The 20815-nt window shown below is 40.1% G+C and overlaps 1 protein-coding gene across 1 annotated transcript in view; it reads left to right on the forward strand.

The window, feature by feature from the left end:
* The window catches only part of LOC137888431 (echinoderm microtubule-associated protein-like 6), a 65863-nt gene extending 49288 nt beyond the window's left edge, over positions 1 to 16575 (forward strand). Inside the window, exons 25-45 of the mRNA XM_068731822.1 lie at positions 699 to 851; positions 1073 to 1204; positions 1971 to 2059; positions 2476 to 2652; positions 2868 to 3102; positions 3398 to 3524; positions 5137 to 5151; positions 7994 to 8072; positions 8154 to 8283; positions 8731 to 8829; positions 10140 to 10313; positions 11028 to 11236; positions 11457 to 11614; positions 11828 to 11942; positions 12048 to 12236; positions 12661 to 12833; positions 13043 to 13205; positions 13342 to 13445; positions 13640 to 13793; positions 14654 to 14754; positions 14962 to 16575. Coding sequence (XP_068587923.1) covers positions 699 to 851; positions 1073 to 1204; positions 1971 to 2059; positions 2476 to 2652; positions 2868 to 3102; positions 3398 to 3524; positions 5137 to 5151; positions 7994 to 8072; positions 8154 to 8283; positions 8731 to 8829; positions 10140 to 10313; positions 11028 to 11236; positions 11457 to 11614; positions 11828 to 11942; positions 12048 to 12236; positions 12661 to 12833; positions 13043 to 13205; positions 13342 to 13445; positions 13640 to 13793; positions 14654 to 14754; positions 14962 to 14986 — 2801 coding nt within the window. The 3' untranslated portion in view covers positions 14987 to 16575. The remainder of the gene's footprint in view (positions 1 to 698; positions 852 to 1072; positions 1205 to 1970; positions 2060 to 2475; positions 2653 to 2867; positions 3103 to 3397; positions 3525 to 5136; positions 5152 to 7993; positions 8073 to 8153; positions 8284 to 8730; positions 8830 to 10139; positions 10314 to 11027; positions 11237 to 11456; positions 11615 to 11827; positions 11943 to 12047; positions 12237 to 12660; positions 12834 to 13042; positions 13206 to 13341; positions 13446 to 13639; positions 13794 to 14653; positions 14755 to 14961) is intronic.
* The last annotated feature ends 4240 nt before the right edge of the window (positions 16576 to 20815 follow it).

A 20815-nucleotide genomic window follows, 5' to 3' on the forward strand; every position in this document is an offset into this window, starting at 1 on the left:
CTGTCGCGTTTTCTAGCTCCTCCTGGGAGATAAAAAAAAGTTGATCCCAAGCATGATGCGCTATATAATAATCCCTCCAGTGTGTCCCGGGGTCTACCACCATTTGGACGTGTCTGGAAAACCCCGAAAGAAAGGCGCCCAGGAGGATCCTGATTAGATGCCCCAACCACCTCAACTCGTTCCCTTTGGACTTTTAGAAGACGCTCAATCCCTTAAAAAGACTTGTATACATGCTCTGTAACAGCAACGCCCTGTTGACATCGTTGTATTATAGAAACAAAAAACCAAGAACAGAGTCAGTATATCAGAATAAAACAAAAAGCTGACAGTAAACGAGGTCAAAGCTTGGTGCAAGCAATCACATGCAGGCAGAAAACAGTTTCAAAGCTACCGAGAGGTAGAAGTGCTTTGATTTGTGTGACTTTGCAGATTTTAAGTTTAGTTTGCACATTTTGGCTCAATTATGCAATAAACAAAAGAGAGCTGACAGAAAACACAAGGGAAAGAGGCAATGAGGATCCCTGGCTGCACTGTTAACATTAGACTACTGCCAAGTCAGGAAATAATAATTAGATTGCCGCAGTGATTAACTAGAAACGGAACTCACGAGGAAAACACTGACAAACACTGTGTGTGTGTGTGTGTGTGTGTGTGTGTGTGTGTGTGTGTGTGTGTGTGTGTGTTTGTGTTTTTTCCAGGCGGTCGCTGCTGCACCTTCTCCCCTGATGGAAAGGCGTTGGCCGTCGGTCTGAGCGACGGTGGCGTGCTGGTGGTGAACGCCGACACACTGGAGGATCTTCTGAGCTTCCACCATCGGCGCGACGCCATCTCTGACATCCGCTTCACCCCAGGTACACACACACACACACACACACACACACACACACACACACACACACACACACACACATCGTCATGGCTTCCTAGTTATGCTTAGGAGTGCAGAATTAAATGTTTTTTTACAGGTTTTACAGATTTTGACAAATGGAAAAAGTTAGAATCCAATGATAATGTCTGTTCAAGAAAACATGCTGGCGGATATATCCACTCATCCTCACACACATGTTCTCAGACTTAGGTAAATTCCTGGCGGTGGCGTCACATGACAGCTTTGTGGACATCTACAACGTGCTGAGCAGTAAGAGAGTGGGGATCTGCAAAGGGGCGTCCAGTTACATCACACACATCGACTGGGACGCTCGAGGTAACGCCCAGCGCTCTACGTCTTCACCTGTTGCTCATTTTTAAAGTCCCCTTTCTACCCAAACATGTTTCACTTCACTGCGCTGAGTGATGTTTTTGCAGAGTTTATCATACACAAACGTAGGCCTATTGCTCAAACAGAGTATTTTTATATGTCTTCAAACATGTCTGGTGTGGATCTTTAAGTCGCTTAATGTTATCATCTATAAAAGTTGTACAAACTAAAAGTCAATTTCAATCATCATCATCATCGTACGTACATGAAATTTAGTGGTTGTCAGTCAGATTGTAATTTACATTGAACAGGACGAGTTTTTGAAGCCTCGACTTTGGCATTTTGGCCGTCGCCATCTTTCAACCAAGACGTTTTTAAGAGGTGAAACCCAAACTGGACAACGCCGTGGTCAGCAACCTGTCGATCACAAGGAAGCCCTAAAGCTACTGTGCTTTATGGTCTATTCTACTCTAAATGGGATCATAGTTTGAAACTCATGTTACAATGTTTACTGAGGTAATAAATCAAGTGAGAAGTAGAGTCATTTTCTCATAGACTTCTATACAATCAGAGGAGTCGCCCCCTGATGGCCATTAGAGAGAATGCAGCTTTAAGGCACTTCAGCATCGGCTTCACTTATCAGAACCAGAGGTTGCTGCCGGGTTTCAAGTTAATTAATTCAACAATTCTAAAAGAAGATCCATTATTTATTTATGTGTGTGTGTGTGTGTGTGTGTGTGTGTGTGTGTGTGTGTGTGTGTGTGTTTTGCAGGTAAACTGCTGCAGGTGAACACAGGAGCCAAAGAGCAACTTTTCTTCGAAGCCCCGAGAGGAAGACGACAAACCATCAAAAACTCTGAGGTGTGTGTGTGTGTGTGTGTGTGTGTGTGTGTGTGTGTGTGTCAGAGAGTGTGTGTGTTTTGGCTCGGAGGTCTATTTTTTGCTGAGTTAAGATCTTTATCACAATCTTCAAGCTAAGCCTTTCCTGAGTATGTCTGCAGAACATCCCAGTTTGTTTGATATGACAGATGAATGCTGGGAGAAAAAACCCATAGCTGGATTAAATATATAATGTGAATGCCAACTAAACATGATGTACCAACTAAACACTGCTTTTAATTTAAGAAATACAACAACAGAATCGTGGTATTTTCAGAACTTTCTTGTTCTGGGTTACTTATCTAAGTGTTATTGTCCTATTTCTAATCTTATTGTTGTGTGATTGGTTGTATTGTGTGTGTGTGTGTGTGTGTGTGTGTGTGTGTGTGTGTGTGTAGCTGGATCGAGTCGAGTGGTCCAGCTGGACGTGTGTTCTGGGTTCGAGCTGTGACGGGATCTGGCCGACCCACAGCGACATCACCGACATCAACGCCGCGTCGCTCACCAGAGACAGAACGCTGCTCGCCACCGGAGACGACTTCGGCTTCCTGAAACTGTTCGGCTACCCTGTTCGAGTACGTGAGATGGAGTCACTGGTTGCACTTCACATTAGATATGTTCCACTAAACATGAGATAAACATGTGATAAACATGAGATAAACTCAGGTGTTGTAGAGTAAATCTTTCATTTAAGGCTTAATCTTGAGTAAATGTTTAATGTAGGACATGTATTTCTACTGCAGTATTTTTTTCATAGTTGTCATCAGTATTTTTGTTCTCCTCCCTACAGGGTCAGTACGCTCGTTTTAAGCGTTACGTGGGCCACAGCGCTCAGGTGACAAACGTCCGCTGGGCTCAGGACGACTCGGCGCTGCTGACGGTTGGCGGGGCCGACACCGCCCTGATGATCTGGGCGAGGGAGCGAGGAGGCGGGGTCAGTGTAGAGGGGGAGGGGCCTTTGTGTTGCGACACCCGACCCACCGTGGACAGCGAGGAGTCGGACGACGACATTGAAGAGGACGGAGGTTGGTGTGTCCGTATTTTTTTTCAAGAAGCAGTTCTACGTTAGCCTAAAACAAGAGCCCTAAAACAACATCTGCAGTTTGCTGCAGCAGAATGCAAGATTAGCCGTGGACAGACACAGAGGTGCACACAATCACTCACAGACACACACGACCGAGCGCAAGATCCTCCTTGCAGAGATAATAATAATAATAATACAAATAATAAAGATAATAATAATCCAAGCCTAGCACAGACCTTTGCGCAACAAAACTCAAATGTGTGTGTGTGTGTGTGTGTGTGTGTGTGTGTGCAAAGGCTACGACAGTGACGTTGCCCGAGAGAAAACGGTGGATTACACCACCAAGATGTACGCCGTCAGCATCAGAGAAATGAGAGGAACCAAACCTCACCACCAGCTGAAGGAGGTGTCTGCTGAGGAGAGGTATACACACACACGCACGCACGCACGCACGCACGCACGCACGCACGCACGCACGCACGCACGCACGCACACACACACACACACACACACACTTTTAACTCGGGACCGAGAAAATGAAGTAATGTAATTTTGCTGTCTGCTGGGAAAAACAGAAAAGTGAAAAGACCAAAATGAATAGTTGAGTAGAATAAATAAACTACAGTTCTATTAGAAAGGCAGAGGTGGAAGAAGTACTCAGATCTTGTACTTGGGTTAAAAATAGCAAATACACATGGTAGAAATACTCTCCTCTGTCTGTCAAACTTGTCTGAGTTTTCAGCTGTATATTCTTGCCTGCTGCAGTTTAAGCTTTAATCCATTTACACTTAAAGTCTTTAGAAACAGTTTGTATTCTGCTGTTGTTCACATTCAGCGTGATGCTTTTTGAATTTACAATTTGGTGTGTGTGTGTCATCAGTGGTCACTGTGTGTGTGTGTGTGTGTGTTTGTGTGTGTGTGTAATTGCGTATCCCTACACAGCTGTATTTGTGTGTGTTTGTACCTGTGTGTTTTAAATTTTGCATCTCAAGCATGCACAGTTTCTGCATGATCGATTTGTGTTTTTTGGTCCCTTCATGAAACAAACTTCTTGGCTCAGTTTGTCTGTTTGTTTCCACATTGCACATGCTACCGGATTATTATAATTTCAGTGTTTTCAGTGAGTTTCTGTCTTCAAAACACTCATCAACAAAGGGCACCTTAAAGTAACAAATTAATCCCGCAGAGCACAATTGACAAACATCTAAAAACTGACGACTAATTAACAACCAAATTCTGAAATAATGGATCACCAATCCTTAAATGCAAACTGAACGCACTTCTACCTTGTTGCGGTAGTGACTTTAACGCTCTCCCAGAAAGAGCGCCTTACCGTCAAGATGTGCTTTTGTAAAAAAAAAAAGGAAGAAGATTCTAATTGTTTTTGTAAATTTGCAGCAGTACAGACACAAAAGTCAGCCTTTTCCACTACAGGAACTTAAGGACCTGTAACTTCAGGTGCATTCAACAGCTGGTTTGCATCATTCAAAACACCTCAATAACACAGGGCACGTGTTTAGGCATGTGTTTATTGTTTGCACAGTGTTGAGGGGCGTACGTTAAAAGTTACAAAAAACCTCAGAAAGTGTTTTTTCCTGTAACTTCCTTGTCTTCTAATTCAGGAGAAAATTGACTGGCGGGATGTTTTTTTTTTATGGTATGGAGCGCAGAGATAGAGCGGGAACGGCAGTTATTTTAAGGATACTGATGTTTCAAAGTTATCACATGTAAATGTAGAAGAAAATCCATTAGTATCACTTTCATCATAGTTGTCTGTCCTACAACTGAACTGCACTCTGCACACTTTTTTAGTGGCGTACATCCAAAACATTGTGGTTTGTAGTTTCAGGTTAAGTTCCTGTAGTGGAAAGGCCTAAAGGTGTCCAAGTACACAAAGTACCCTTGTGTGTTTTTAACAGAAAGCCTTTTGTTTTTGTCCCTCTGTGCTACCCTTACTTCCTAAGTGTTGCTCTCTGGCCTTGTTTGTAGAAACTTTTAATACCTGTGTTGTGTTTTAACTTGCATTCCCCTGGAGGCAGGGCATTGTCAAGTAAGTATGAAACTTACTGTGTAGATAATTTTTAGACTAAATGTCAATATGATGATCTGATTAGATTATATGTTCTGTGTTACAGCATCCGAATGTAGGGATGCCTCGAACAAACAGAAAAATAGCTATAATATACTGCTTATATATAGTCTTCTAGTGATTTGATCACAGAAGATAAAAACTTGGAGTTTCTTTATCCAAAATATTGATTCAATGATCTTGATTAGTATTCTCTGCCTTTCATTTCATTCCCGATATGAAATGTATGAAGGTTTGGTTTATGACCGGCGCCAACATCTGCTGGTTCCGGTGGCGTCCATTCAACTTAAATAAATAGATACAAATAAAACAAAGCACTACACAAACAATAAAGCAACAGGTTTGGCTTAAGTGATGGCAAATAAAACACAGGTAAACAACTAGAAAAAGTAAAGAAACTTAAGTTTATTGTTGTGGATATTTTAAAGGAACAGCGTGTGAGATTTAGTGGCATCTAGTGGTGAGGTTGCAGATTGCAAGCAACAATATGACCCTCTGCTGACCCCTCCCTCTGGTCTGGTATCTTTAGGATTGTATTACTACAAGGAGCTACTCTTATCAATACTCTGTTCTTTTCCATGACTAAATCATTTATTTTAAAAATATATATAGTATATAAAAAAAATAATAAATTCAGAACAGGATTAGAAGTTATTTACAATTTAGATATAACCAAATATTGTAGCGACAGTTATGTTTACAAGAGCAAAGTCACTTTATTAAATCATTAATATCTCACTGGAAACAAATCTAAAATGTCAATATAATAAAAAATTCACTCTTTTCCACACCTAACTAACTGAACCGTCAACATTATACATCCTGAAGTGAAGCATCATGGGAACAGTGGTTCCTAAACTTAGAGTAGGACATGGTTGTCTGAAGGGAGGCTCTCAGTGTCAGACTTTGCACTAAATCACCTGTTATAAAAAGATCTGACCCAGGACTTAAAACTGACTCTCTCAGTGCCTGTGCATGTCAGCCTGTTAACACAATTAGCAACACTAGCATGTTAGCCTGATAGCCTGAAAACAAAAGCAAGTATAAGTAGCATGGTAGCATTTTGTTAGCATGTAGCTATAGCACACAGCTAGTCACATTATAGTTTCTGCTCTGAGGCATGAGGCCTTTATGTGTGTTTGAGTGAGTGTGTTGTTGTTGTGTGTGTGTGTGTGTGTGTGTGTGTGTGTGTGTGTGTGCGTGCGTGCGTGCGTGTGTGTGTGTGTGTGTTTTCTAAAGCTCTGTACCTTGGTTCTATCCCTCTGCTGTCCAGGGGATCCAGGTAACACCTGTCCACCTGTCTGTCCACCTCTTCCTGTTGTAATGCCTTTTCATTCTGTGTGTGTGTGTGTGTGTGTGTGTGTGTGTGTGTTGGCATTACCTCAAACTGTCTGGATTTATAATCTCAGAATCTCACATTTTAGGGGAATTAATCTAGATTTTGGCATAAGAGTCTCTATAGTTATTTTAAACGTTTGTAATAGAAGTAATGATAGTAATACTAATTGCAGTATTAAACTTATAGCTGATTACAGTTAAAATAGTAATGTTGCATTGTATTCACTTTTTTGTTTTTTTTAAAGTCACTTAGGTCTATTTTGGCTGTGACAGTACTAACTCCAGTCAAGCACTACCATTGATATTAATACTTTGCATCAAGTCCATATTTTTTTGTCTGCGTTTCTTATTCTGTTATTCGATCAAAATCGTACCTTGTCCACTGAGTCTGATACATTTTATTATTATCTATTATCTATTCATGGAAGAATTAGCTGGATAGTGTTAGTCCCAAACAGGACTAGCATTAGCATGAAGCTATTGTTTAGCTGTCTCATCTTTCGTACGTCCTTGAAGCAGTTCTTCCATCACCTGCCACAGTCTGTCTTTAAATTCCCAAACTCTGTATTCTTTACTTTATTTGTAACAAAGTGCTTTGTGTTGGCAGACAAAGTTTATCAGTTTATCAGAGGCCATCTTGAATGATGAAGTTTGCACGTATGGTGGCTCTGAGTGGTCAAACAACTCTCTAAAGGTCTGCGGGAAACCGCAAAAAATCAAACCTCTTCCGAAAACTTTCAGGAAAAGACAAAACGTCTGACTTGATTTGTAAATGTGAGGTTTTATTTATTTTTAAACGTTCGGAAATTTTGATGAAAAATACAGACTTGGTGTGCAAAGACCTTCACTAAACTACTTTACTATCACGTTTATCTGATAATACTATTATTGCTCAGTACATCTACCACATCTACTTACCACACCAGTACACCATTTACACTACCATAGTATAACTTTTGCTAGTAGTAATACTACTACTACAATAACGTACTGCTATTACAGTATACATATATATATATATATATATATATATATATATATATATATATATATATATATATATATATATATTACTTTAACAACTATAACTCACTGCTTTACCTTTTTCTCTTACTCTTACCTTTACTGATACCACTAGTACTAATACAATAGTACTGCTACAAATACCTACCACACTGGTATTTCTTTTTTACTATTACTACTTGTATTATAACTGTTAGTTTTCTTACTACTACTTCTAAGTTATTAAGTACTCAGTATTCATAGCACTAGTAGGTTTTGTGACAGAAGGAACAGAGCAAAAAGAACCCATCTGTCTGTGGCTGACCTGGCTGTCTGTCCTGTCTCATGTCTGTCTGTCCCGTCTGTCTTCAGACTGACCATGCTGTCTCACTGACCGTTCCTCCACCCGTCTCTGATGGAGGTCAATCGATTACTCGACTAATAGTCTGATTTGGTCCTCCAGGCCTCCGGTGAGTCGAGCGGCGCCGCAGCCGGAGAAACTCCAGAAGAACAACGTCTCCAAGAAGAAGAGACTGGTGGAGGTTTGTCTGTCTCTCTACCTGTCTCTCTGTCTGTCCGTCTGTCTGCCCTCCTGTTTACCTGTCTCCTCCTCTCTGTTATAGGACCTGGTTTTGGATCACGTGTTTGGTTTTCGGGGCTTCGATTGTCGCAACAACCTGCACTACCTCAACGACGGCACCGACATCGTCTACCACACTGCTGCCACCGCCATCGTCCACAGCCTCTCCACTGGTAACCAGTCATGAGACACACTTTTGACCTTTTGTGACTGGTCGGGTTATTTTGTTTGTTAAGTCTCCTCTTTTGTCTTTTAAACTCTATCCTCTTTCATCAGCTTATCCTTATCAGTTAACAGAGCATGTGTGCTTTTAAGGATTTAATGGGATACATAACTATGTTTTAATCAGTGCATAACTACCCGAAACTAAAATATTGTTGTGTTTTCGTTATCTTAGAATGAACCCTTCATATTTACATAGTGAGCAGCTCCTCTTCACAGAGTCCGCCATGTTGCACCGTCATGTTTTTAACGTAGTAATAATAAACTTCCACCAGAAACTTTGACGTTAAGTTGTCCAGGAGGTTCAGCAGGTGACGGACACAGTCGCTGCTGTCGGTAATTGAACCTGTGACCTTTCAGATGAAAGTGATGTGTTCATGTGACCTCTTGTGCTGCAGGAACTCAGAGTTTCTACCTGGAACACACTGATGACATCCTCTCTCTGACCGCCAATCAGCACCCGAAATACAAAAACGTCATCGCCACTGGACAGATCGGTACACTGTGTGTGTGTGTGTGTGTGTGTGTGTGTGTGTTTCTGCATGTTAGTGTGTTTCTCTACTAACTCGTCTGAGCTAAATGAGTCCTGCTTTTCTCTCCTCTGCTTCATGTTTAACCTGCTTGCTTTACTTGTTTTCCGCTGAGAGTGAATAGAAACAGACCGATAACACTTAACACAGAGGAAGCTTTGTCTTTAGAAGGAAATCAGCAGATGTAAAGTTAACAAGGGACGGAATGGACATTGTTTCATGTCGTTTATATCTTTGCAAAAAGAAGCGTAGAGAGCAGGAGAGGGGCTTTCATTAAGTTCAGCTTTATTGTATAAATAAAACAGTTATCAGCTAATACCACAGTGAAAAAAATACTCTGTAACAAGTAAAAGTCCTGCATTTAAATGGTACTTCAGTAAAAGTATGTTAGTATAATCAGGAAAATGTACTTGAAGTATTAAAAGTAGAAACATGTCCCCTGTGACTGTTGTACTATTTAATATTATATCATTAGATTATTATGAATTAATGTAAAAACAGGGTTTTACTGGAGCTAATTTTGAACTCAAGATTATTTTATTTATGCGTTAATCTGCTGATTATTTTACGGTTGATTTTAAGCAGCAAGACTGACCCATAAATATTTATCTTTCCTGTCATGGCTGAGCCTCTTTGAAACAACTCACTTCACGTTTTTATCTGTTTTTTTGTTTTGTTTTTGTACGTGTGTGTGTGTGTGTGTGTGTCTTTTGGCTGGCCTCATTTGTCGCCATCTGTCGCACAACACCTCAGGTGACGTCAGTGAACTGCCAGGTAAAAACCAAACCGCTCCCCGCCTCTCCACGACAGACACCCTGACACCCAGAGACCAGCGGCAGAGATTTAGTTTTAGAACTCAGGATTTCCCTTCTTCCTGGCTGCTTTTGGTTTCAGTTCAGGTCGACGAAAATCAACAAGCATGTGACCTGAAACACCATCAACATGCTCATCTGTACTTTAATACTCAATTTAATTTCATCAGTAATGCAAGAGGCAACAATTTTGGGGGCTTTTTGCCTTTATTTTACACAGCACCTGGAAAGAAATCAACCGAAGCCAACAGGAAAACAGGAAAACATTTCTAAAAACTGATTTGTTGATGACGCTGCCAGTGTGATGTTTTAACAGAGAAGCCCTGCTGTTGGTCCGGTTGTCAGGGTGTTTGTAGGCTGCATTGATCCCTCTCCCTGCTCTGTTTCTGTGACACTCTGTCCCCCTTCTGTCATGGTAAAAACCTCACTCTGTGCCCTCTCTCTGCTCTCTTGATCTGTACGTAGGCACCACTCCCTCCATCCATGTGTGGGATGCGATGAGTAAACAGACTCTGTCCATCCTCCGCTGTCCTCACACTAAAGGCGTCGGCTACGTTAACTTCAGCGCCACAGGGAAGCTGCTGCTGTCCGTCGGAGTGGATCCTGAACACACCATCACTGTGTGGCGCTGGCAGGAAGGTCGGACGGCCTAGTCATTAAAACTCTGAGATACACACACACACACACACACACACACACACACACACACACACACACACACACGGTCAGTGGTGGAGGAAGATTTCAGATCCATTAACTTAAGTAAAAGTACAAATACCAGAGTAACATGCATTGAAAATGTTCCTGTTGCAAATCTGGAAGCATGAAATGTTACTCCAACCTTCGAAATATTGTCAATCAACTTATTGATTGATGGACTAATAGTTTCAGCTGTACTATAAACTGTTGAGGCGTTTCATTTAAAAACACAAAGCATATTTTATAAAAATCTTCATATGTTTTATGTGTGAAAATCTTGATTCATAAATGTACTAAAGCTGTCAGATAAATATTTTGGAGTAGAAGAAGAAAGTGTCATGATAGGCAAAGATCCAAGTACAGTACCTCACATTTGTACTTTATTGCAGTACTTGAGTACATGTACTTATTGACATTCCACCACTACGTACAGAAATACTAAAATTGTTAAATTTCTGTTCAATATTCAGTTCCAGTTCTTATTAATGTGTTGGTCTGAGCTAAACTGACAAAAAATAACGATTCATTTTTTGATATTGTAATTTCTTTGTGTGTCAAAGAAAGTACATATGACAGATGTAAAGATGTGGCTGTGTACATGATGTGAAAACAGTAATTAAGATACAAAATCTATTTAAAATAACTCCACTGCAGGATCCAAGGTGTGCAGTAAAGCCGGACACCCGGACCGGATCTTCGTGGTGGAGTTTCGGCCGGACTCGGACTCCCAGTTTGTGTCGGTGGGAATTAAACATGTGAAGTTCTGGACGCTGGCCGGCGGCGCTCTGATGTACAAGAAGGGCGTGGTGGGGACGGTGGAGGACGGCAGGATGCAGACGATGCTCTCCGTCGCCTTCGGTGCTGTGAGTCACCTGCAGAATTATTGTCGCCGTTTGTAAAATCACCTGAAACGGGACACGACTAAATATATACGCAATATCAATATTGATAAAACTAAGGTACTGAGCGTTTGTCTGTAAGAATCACTGTTATTTGAATCATATGTGATTCATTGTTAGGCGTCACAGAGTTCAGCTCTATAGCCGGTGACGTTTTCTCCTTCCTGAATGTGTGTGTTTGCAGAATAACTTGACGTTCACTGGAGCCATCAACGGGGACGTGTACGTGTGGCGGGATCACTACCTGCTGAGGGTGGTGGCGAAGGCTCACACCGGGCCGGTCTTCACCATGTACACCACGCTGAGAGACGGACTCATCGTCACCGGGGGCAAGGAGAGGCCGTGAGTAACACACCTATGGTTACTAATGAACAGTCTTCATTAACCCATTTTTCCCAAAGAACATATTTAGTAGGAAAAATTATAATTTTTTGTCTTGAAACCTCAGAAATAAATGACCTCCTCCTTTGTTTTGTGTGTGTGTGTGTGTGTGTGTGTGTGTGTGTGTGTGTGTGTGTGTGTGTGTGTGTGTGTGTGTGTGTGCGCGTGTGTCAGGACTAAGGAGGGCGGTGCGGTGAAGCTCTGGGACCAGGAGATGAAACGTTGCCGAGCCTTCCAGCTGGAGACGGGACAGCAGGTGGAGTGTGTCCGATCCGTCTGCAGAGGCAAAGTGAGAAGTTTCGATTTTTAGATCTTCACCCCTCAGTTATGGTCCTCTCCCTCAGAGCAGATCTTCCTCATCAGCCCACATCCTCCTCCTCCTCATGCTCCTCAGGGTAAGATCCTGGTGGGGACGAAGGACGGGGAGATCATCGAGGTCGGGGAGAAGAACGCGGCGTCCAACCTGCTGCTGGACAGTCACGCTCGGGGGGGGATCTGGGGTGTGACTGCTCATCCTGCCAAAGAGCTCTGCATCACCGCCAGTGACGACGCCACCATCCGCCTGTGGGACCTCGCTGACAAGGTACACACACACACACACACACACACACACGCACAACGCCACCATCTCACTGTCACCGACCAAGTGGTCAAAGATAATATAGAATAATTATTCATAAAAAAAGAAAAAGAAAATATGAATCAGCAAAGACTTAAAACAATGCAGCAGATTTTCTTTTCAAGTCCTGGTCGTTGCACATCCCGATGTTATTTATGTGACAAAGTCTGTCAGACAGAAATATAAACAACTGGTGACTCACACACAGACGCAGAAGGTGAAAAACAATCCCACACTCGCTGTCACAGCTGGTAATAATATCCTTCCTCCAAACTCTCCAGAGGGATATTTATTCATAAGAAGAGCTCAATGATCCCCCCCCCCCCCCCCCCCGGTATATTGAATGAGTTTCTTGTTTCTTTTTTCGCTCCCCTTTTTTTTTTTGTAGAAATTGTTGAACAAGGTGTGTGTCGGCCACGCAGCCCGGTGTGTGAGCTACAGTGCAGACGGAGAGATGCTGGCGGTGGGGATGAAGAACGGCGAGTTCCTCGTCCTCCTCGCCAACACACTGAAGATGTGGGCGAAGAAACGAGACCGCAGCGTCGCCATCCAGGACATCCGGTGGGAGCGAGAGAGGAGTTTAAGAAATATACATTTTTAATTTTGTAAAATAAAGATGTCAGATAAATGTAAAGTATTTGTACTTGGTAAATTGACTTCTACTTGTATACTTATACATTTTTAATGCCACCACTGACAAATACAACGTTGCTGTATCTTTTGTTTGCGTGAACTTGTGTGTGTGTGTGTGTGTGTGTGTGTGTGTGCAGGTTCAGTCCGGACCGGCGGCTGTTGGCGGTCGGTTCTGTGGAGAACACGGTGGATATCTACGATGTGAATGGAGGACCGACTCTGAACCGGCTGGTTTACTGCAGCGACATCCCAGCTTTCATCCTGCAGCTCGACTTCTCTGCTGACAGCTGTTACATACAGGTACATACGCACACACACGTATACATATAATACATGCATAAACACTGCATATAAAGTATATATACACAGTAGATACTGAATAATGTACCTATCTATGACCTAGAAACCTAATATTCTGCGTGTGTTGTTTCTGCAGGTGTCTACAGGAGCTTATAAGCGGCAGGTGTTTGAGGCTCCTTCAGGGAAGCTGGTGAACGACCAGACCGTCATCGACAGAATCACCTGGGCTACCTGGACCAGGTTACACACACACACACACACACACACTAAACTGTAAGACCTAAAAGTCAAAGAATATATGAATCGTAAACAAAGACATTCACTGATATAAACACGCTTTTAGCCTTATACTTTATGACATACAAATTTCATGTGAAACTCATCGTATTTATATTAGTAGTTTTGCAACTAAACTTGTCTTTTGTCTCCCTCAGCATCCTGGGGGAGGAGGTTTTGGGGATATGGCCGCGAAACGCAGACAAAGCTGAAGTGAACTGTGCGTGTGTGTCTCACGCCGGCCTGAACGTCGTCACCGGGGACGACTTCGGATTGGTCAAACTGTTCGACTTTCCCTGCACAGAGAAGTTTGTGAGTCGCCCACGTTTACATTTGAGTGTCTCGATGGTTCCACATGAATACTACATTTCATTTTCAACAAATTCTCTTATTTTTGGTAGTAAAGGCTTTAAAATACAGGTAAAAAAAGTTTTACCTTTTTTTTCAATTCATGTCTAGTCCACAGAAGTTATATCTTTTGCAAGCAACATAAAAGAAAAAAAAGGTTACAAAGGGGTTGTCTGTCCGAGCACCCTATTACGACAAACACAGGACTTTCACCCTGCAGAACACTGTTTGTGTCCCGTGTGAAACCAAAAGTCACTTTTGACGGGTTTTTTTAAGTTACGGATCCAAGTGAACTTACTTACAGGTATAGTTCAGGTGTTTTGAAGTGGGGTTGTATGAAGTACTTAGACAGGAGTACTGGCACCGTGGAAAAACAATGTACTGCTGTGGACGGGGGACAGCAGCAAAAAAAAGGACCACCTAAAAAAAAATCAATATCAGTTTAAGTGTACGCAAAATTTAGAATATAATACCGCTTCACCTTTGCCGTCAGACAGCCTTCTCCAAAAGGAGAACTGAAGCAGTTATGCTCATCTATGCTCTCTTCAAAACCGCAAGACTCCATTTGAAAAAACAGTAATTTTACCCCGCAGAACATGTGAGTTGCTGGTTTACCGCTGCCTCTATTGGTTAATTTGCTATTGTGTGACTTTGATAAATCCGAACTGACCCTTTAAAACACCAAAGTCATACAATAACACTAACTAACTAACCGATTGAGGCAGAGGGAGACCAGTTTTGCTGCCCTCGTCCAACAGCAGCACGGTGCTTTTTTCATGTCTCTCTGTTTCTGAGTGCTGACTGACATTCCTTTATGCCTGCAGGCCAAACACAAGCGCTACCTCGGCCACTCGGCTCATGTGACCAACATCCGGTTCTCCCATGAAGACAAATACGTGATCAGCACAGGAGGAGACGACTGCAGGTGAAACACCTGATACATAGCTACAACATGGAACATTATTTGGAGAAAGAGAGAGTGTTTCTGTCACTACAAATGGAGCACCACTGCTGTTTTCAAAACGCAATGTATATATTTTCAAGTTATGGCGATGGCATTGTGTTAAATATATCTTGCTATGAATAAGATGCAATCGGTTAAACTGTGTTAACGTCTGTTTGTGTGTTTCAGTGTGTTTGTGTGGAAATGCGTGTAAAACGCAGAGACTTCTGCCGTCTGGTGACGCTTTTATCCAAAGCGCCTTAACAGCACCACAAGTGGATCCAGAGGGAATCGAACCTGCGACCTTGAACCTTTTCGTTTTTAGAGTTTAGAAGTTGGAGATGGCAGAAGACGAGCCGTTTAGATTTTGATCTAGTGGCGAGGCAGAAAACTTCAGACTGAAGCCCGAACGCCTGAGACACTTCACGATGGATCACATGACCGAGAAAATGAACAAATGAAGAAGAAACCAGAAGAATCATCAGATGTTTTTTCTTGGTCTGAACTTTGTTTTTGGTTTACTTGAATTCACAACTGCCCAGTTAGTCACAGTGAAGAAGAGGTTCAACTTACTGTCATGTTGTCAATCACCATCTCGTCGTCACTGTAGTCAGTGCACCTCAAGGTTCAGACAAAGAGTGTCAAAGAGGAAGAGGGTTTAACAACATAAAAAGAAGAAACGATTCGTCCAGGGGCCAGATGCATAAATAAACCAGACTGACAATAGAAAGGGCAGAAAGATCCCTCCGCAACAGCTGAATAACAATAGAAGAAATCACCAGTCATTGGTAAAAGAAACGGGAAGTTTAGCATCAAAATGTGTGAAGATTAAAATAGGAACAGGTTCCTGTTTCAGTGTCAAGTGAACAATAATGCAGCCGATAACGAGCTGGAATCAACAGACAATGTGTTCAAACTTCACAATATAAATAGAAGGTTAGTCTAGTGTTAGCTATCAGCTGAACATACTATGGACCGACATTTAAACCTCTTCAACCTAACGACTGAGTAGACTGCAGAGGAGCCGAAGACAGACGGACAAACTAAGTATTTAGAGCCCTATTGTTTAATTCATCAATGATCGACTGGAAAACAAATTTACTCTCCGAGATGAAACTGAATTCTCCCGTCTTGCAACACTTGTGGGGACATCCACTAAATGAAGGCTTGTGTTTTATACATCTGCCTCCTGGACTCGTCTCAGTAACGTTGCTGATGCTGCATTCAGGTTACCTTTTGAGAAAAACGACAATACTGATGGGACCATTTAAAGGACAAGCTGTAACACTCTGGGTTATTGTTCTGATCACGCTGCTGAGAGGACACTGCTGTTAGAAGTCATACGTATCATTGAAGACTTTCTGAACTGGGATCACTGGGATGGGGCACTGGACTGGGAGAAAAGATATGATTCATATTTATAGAAACATAAAGGAGTTTGTCTGTAACCGAGAAAAGATTTGATTTAAACTCACTGTTCATTTCAAAGAGCCTTTCTGTCGATATCACCACACTTAAGTGCCTTTCTGGGTCTTTCTATCCGTGTTTGTTTTCTTCTTTTCCTTTGGGAGTGGGATATTTCATACACTGTGTTTTTATTTAATCCACAGTTGAACTTATTTTGTACTCTTGTCTGGTGCTACACTGAGAATGTTCAAACTTTTATTCATCCAAAATGGACGGACATATAAGAATATTTTCTTTGCTGCTGCTTTTCGTTTTTAAAGACTTGAAACATCCAAAGCATCGTGATCGCGAAAAAGAAAACAGGACGTCGGAAGGAAATAAATATGTTAGGAGGAACATTTGTGGAAATATCTAAATGTTATTTATGCCTAAATTATAATGTGGATGAGTTTTTTGTGTCTGAACTGTTGATAATTAACCTTAACTGCTGTGAGAAGTGTCTGTTTGTGTGAAGAAAAAACTGATTATTCATTGATCATTTACCTTCGACACACTTGATTTCCTGAGGTCAAAGGGTCCCTGAAGTAATCAAAGAGGCAGCATTGTTTTTCCATCTGAGAAGAAAAAAAAATAGAGTTTTTATTGATACAGCAGATCCACAATAAATGAAAAGTTTCATACTTAAAGCTGACGGGAATCTTCTTCTCCTGCGTCACTATTAGATTTAATTTCAGCGGTCAAAGGGCAGAAACAGAGACAGAGGAAGTTTAATTAGTGAAACTAAAACTTAATGTTACAGCAGGAACATGAATATTAAAGAAAACAGTCTCACCATGGAGCTGTTAGAATTTTAAAGGAGCATATTTGTGCACATCATGCAGAGACTGCTTTGATAAACGTTGTATTGTTGTGTTCAAGGACATTTTGACATTTCAGTTTTTTTCAGTTCATGAGCTGCGTTGACACACAATGAGAAAACAGGGAGGCTCTAAAATACAAGGAGGATTTGGAAATGTCTTTAAAGAGTTTGTTGCTCAGCAGCTGATCCTCATCTTCCAGAATACAGAACCTTAGAATACAGTTTTACCTTTTTGGTGTGACTTTCTTCTGTAGCGAAATGGAACCACATTTGAATGTCCTTTTGCACAACCCAGCGTTGTACAACGAGAGTAAATGAAACGTCATGAATCATGATTATATCACAGCTAAGAAGCGTTGTTTCGACCCGACGCAAAATTTCATGACCTGAAGTGAGCTATTGCTTTTAAAACGACAATCAAATGTGGCAATATGAAAGTTACAGATACATTCCAGTTCAGTATGATGGCTTTGAGAACGGCTTGTACTAGGCTTGCCGTTATTTATAGGGTTGCCCTAAATTCAGTATTTTTAAAGTATGCATACATCTATTTAAATTGGATTGTATCTATAATTGTTCTACCAGAGAGAAAACCAGAATTGCAGTTGTGGCTGGTGATAATATCCTACCTGCAAACTCTCTGGAGGGGATATTTTTTGGAAGAGTTAAATAATATTTGTACTAATATATTGGATGAGTTCTTGTTTCTTTTTCCTCTCTCTTTCTGAAGAAACTGTAGAACAAGGTGTGAGTCAGTCACGCAGCCCGGTGTGTGAGCTACAGTGCAGATGGGGAGATAATTTGCAGTGAGGATGAAGAACGGCGAGTTCCTCCTCCTCCTCCTCCTCCTCCTCACTTACCCACTGAAGATGTGGGCGAAGAATTGATACCGCAGCACCTCCATCCAGTACATCTGGTGGGAGAGAGTGGAGGGGGTGACAAGAAGAAAAAGTTTTGCATTTCACAAAGATTTTAAATATATATAAATAAACATAAACCAAAGATGGAGGAAGAATTCAAAATCTCATGAAAAAAGTCATAGTATATATGACTTTTTCATGATATTTTGACGACATACTATACTGAGAAAACCAGGACATTCTGATGTAGCATTTCAAAATTAAAGCCCTTCAAAATCGCATGTATGTGCTAATTTCAAATCATGACTTTTTTATGAGATTTTGACGACATGTTATACTATGACTTTTTTATGAGATTTTGACGACATGCTATACTATGACTTTTTTCATGAGATTTTGACGACATGCTATACTATGACTTTTTTCATGAGATTTTGACGACATGCTATACTATGACTTTTTCATGAGATTTTGACAACATACTATACTATGACTTTTTCATATTTTGACGACATGCTATACTATGACTTTTTTCATTAGATTTTGACGACATGCTATACTATGACTTTTTCATGAGATTTTGACAACATACTATACTCTGACTTTTTCATATTTTGACGACATGCTATACTATGACTTTTTTCATGAAATTTTGACGACATGCTATACTCTGACTTTTTCATATTTTGACGACATGCTATACTATGACTTTTTCATGAGATTTTGACAACATGCTATACTATGACTTTTTCATATTTTGACGACATGCTATACTATGACTTTTTTCATGAGATTTTGACGACATGCTATACTATGACTTTTTTCATGAGATTTTGACGACATGCTATACTATGACTTTTTTCATGAGATTTTGACGACATGCTATACTATGACTTTTTTCATAAGATTTTGACGACATGCTATACTATGACTTTTTTCATGAGATTTTGACGACATGCTATACTATGACTTTTTCATGAGATTTTGACGACATGCTATACTATGACTTTTTTCATGAGATTTTGACGACATGCTATACTATGACTTTTTTCATGAGATTTTGACGACATGCTATACTATGACTTTTTTAATAAGATTTTGACGACATGCTATACTATGACTTTTTTCATGACATTTTGACGACATACTATACTATGACTTTTTTAATAAGATTTTGACGAAATGCTATACTATGACTTTTTTCATGAGATTTTGATGACATGCTGTACTATGACTTTTTCATGAGATTATGACGACATACTAATGACTTTTTCTTGAGATTTTGACGACATGCTATACTATGACTTTTTCATGAGATTTTGACAACATACTATACTATGACTTTTTCATGAGATTTTGACAACATACTATACTATGACTTTTTTCATGAGATTTTGACGACATGCTATACTATGACTTTTTCATATTTTGACGACATGCTATACTATGACTTTTTTCATGAGATTTTGACGACATGCTATACTATGACTTTTTTCATGAGATGTTGACGACATGCTATACTATGACTTTTTCATGAGATTTTGACAACATACTATACTCTGACTTTTTCATATTTTGACGACATGCTATACTATGACTTTTTTCATGAGATTTTGACGACATGCTATACTCTGACTTTTTCATATTTTGACGACATGCTATACTATGACTTTTTCATGAGATTTTGACAACATGCTATACTATGACTTTTTCATATTTTGACGACATGCTATACTATGACTTTTTTCATGAGATTTTGACGACATGCTATACTATGACTTTTTTCATGAGATTTTGACGACATGCTATACAATGACTTTTTTCATGAGATTTTGACGACATGCTATACTATGACTTTTTTCATGAGATTTTGACGACATGCTATACTATGACTTTTTCATGAGATTTTGACGACATGCTATACTATGACTTTTTTCATGAGATTTTGACGACATGCTATACTATGACTTTTTTCATGAGATTTTGACGACATGCTATACTATGACTTTTTTAATAAGATTTTGACGACATGCTATACTATGACTTTTTTCATGACATTTTGACGACATACTATACTATGACTTTTTTCATGAGATTTTGACGACATGCTATACTATGACTTTTTTCATGAGATTTTGACGACATGCTATACTATGACTTTTTTAATAAGATTTTGACGACATGCTATACTATGACTTTTTTCATGACATTTTGACGACATACTATACTATGACTTTTTTAATAAGATTTTGACGAAATGCTATACTATGACTTTTTTCATGAGATTTTGATGACATGCTGTACTATGACTTTTTCATGAGATTATGACGACATACTAATGACTTTTTCTTGAGATTTTGACGACATGCTATACTATGACTTTTTCATGAGATTTTGACAACATACTATACTATGACTTTTTCATGAGATTTTGACAACATACTATACTATGACTTTTTTCATGAGATTTTGACGACATGCTATACTATGACTTTTTCATATTTTGACGACATGCTATACTATGACTTTTTTCATGAGATTTTGACGACATGCTATACTATGACTTTTTTCATGAGATGTTGACGACATGCTATACTATGACTTTTTCATGAGATTTTGACAACATACTATACTATGACTTTTTCATGAGATTTTGACGACATGCTATACTTTGACTTTTTTCATGAGATTTTGACGACATGCTATACTATGACTTTTTCATGAGATTTTGACAACATGCTATACTATGACTTTTTCATATTTTGACGACATGCTATACTATGACTTTTTTCATGAGATTTTGACAACATGCTATACTCTGACTTTTTCATATTTTGACGACATGCTATACTGTGACTTTTTTAATAAGATTTTGACGACATGCTATACTATGACTTTTTTCATGACATTTTGACGA

Source organism: Cebidichthys violaceus, unplaced genomic scaffold, assembly GCF_023349555.1.
Source record: "Cebidichthys violaceus isolate CVI_PGR_0920_01 unplaced genomic scaffold, fCebVio1.0.p SCAF_54, whole genome shotgun sequence".
In the NCBI taxonomy this organism is placed as follows: Eukaryota; Metazoa; Chordata; class Actinopteri; order Perciformes; family Stichaeidae; genus Cebidichthys; species Cebidichthys violaceus.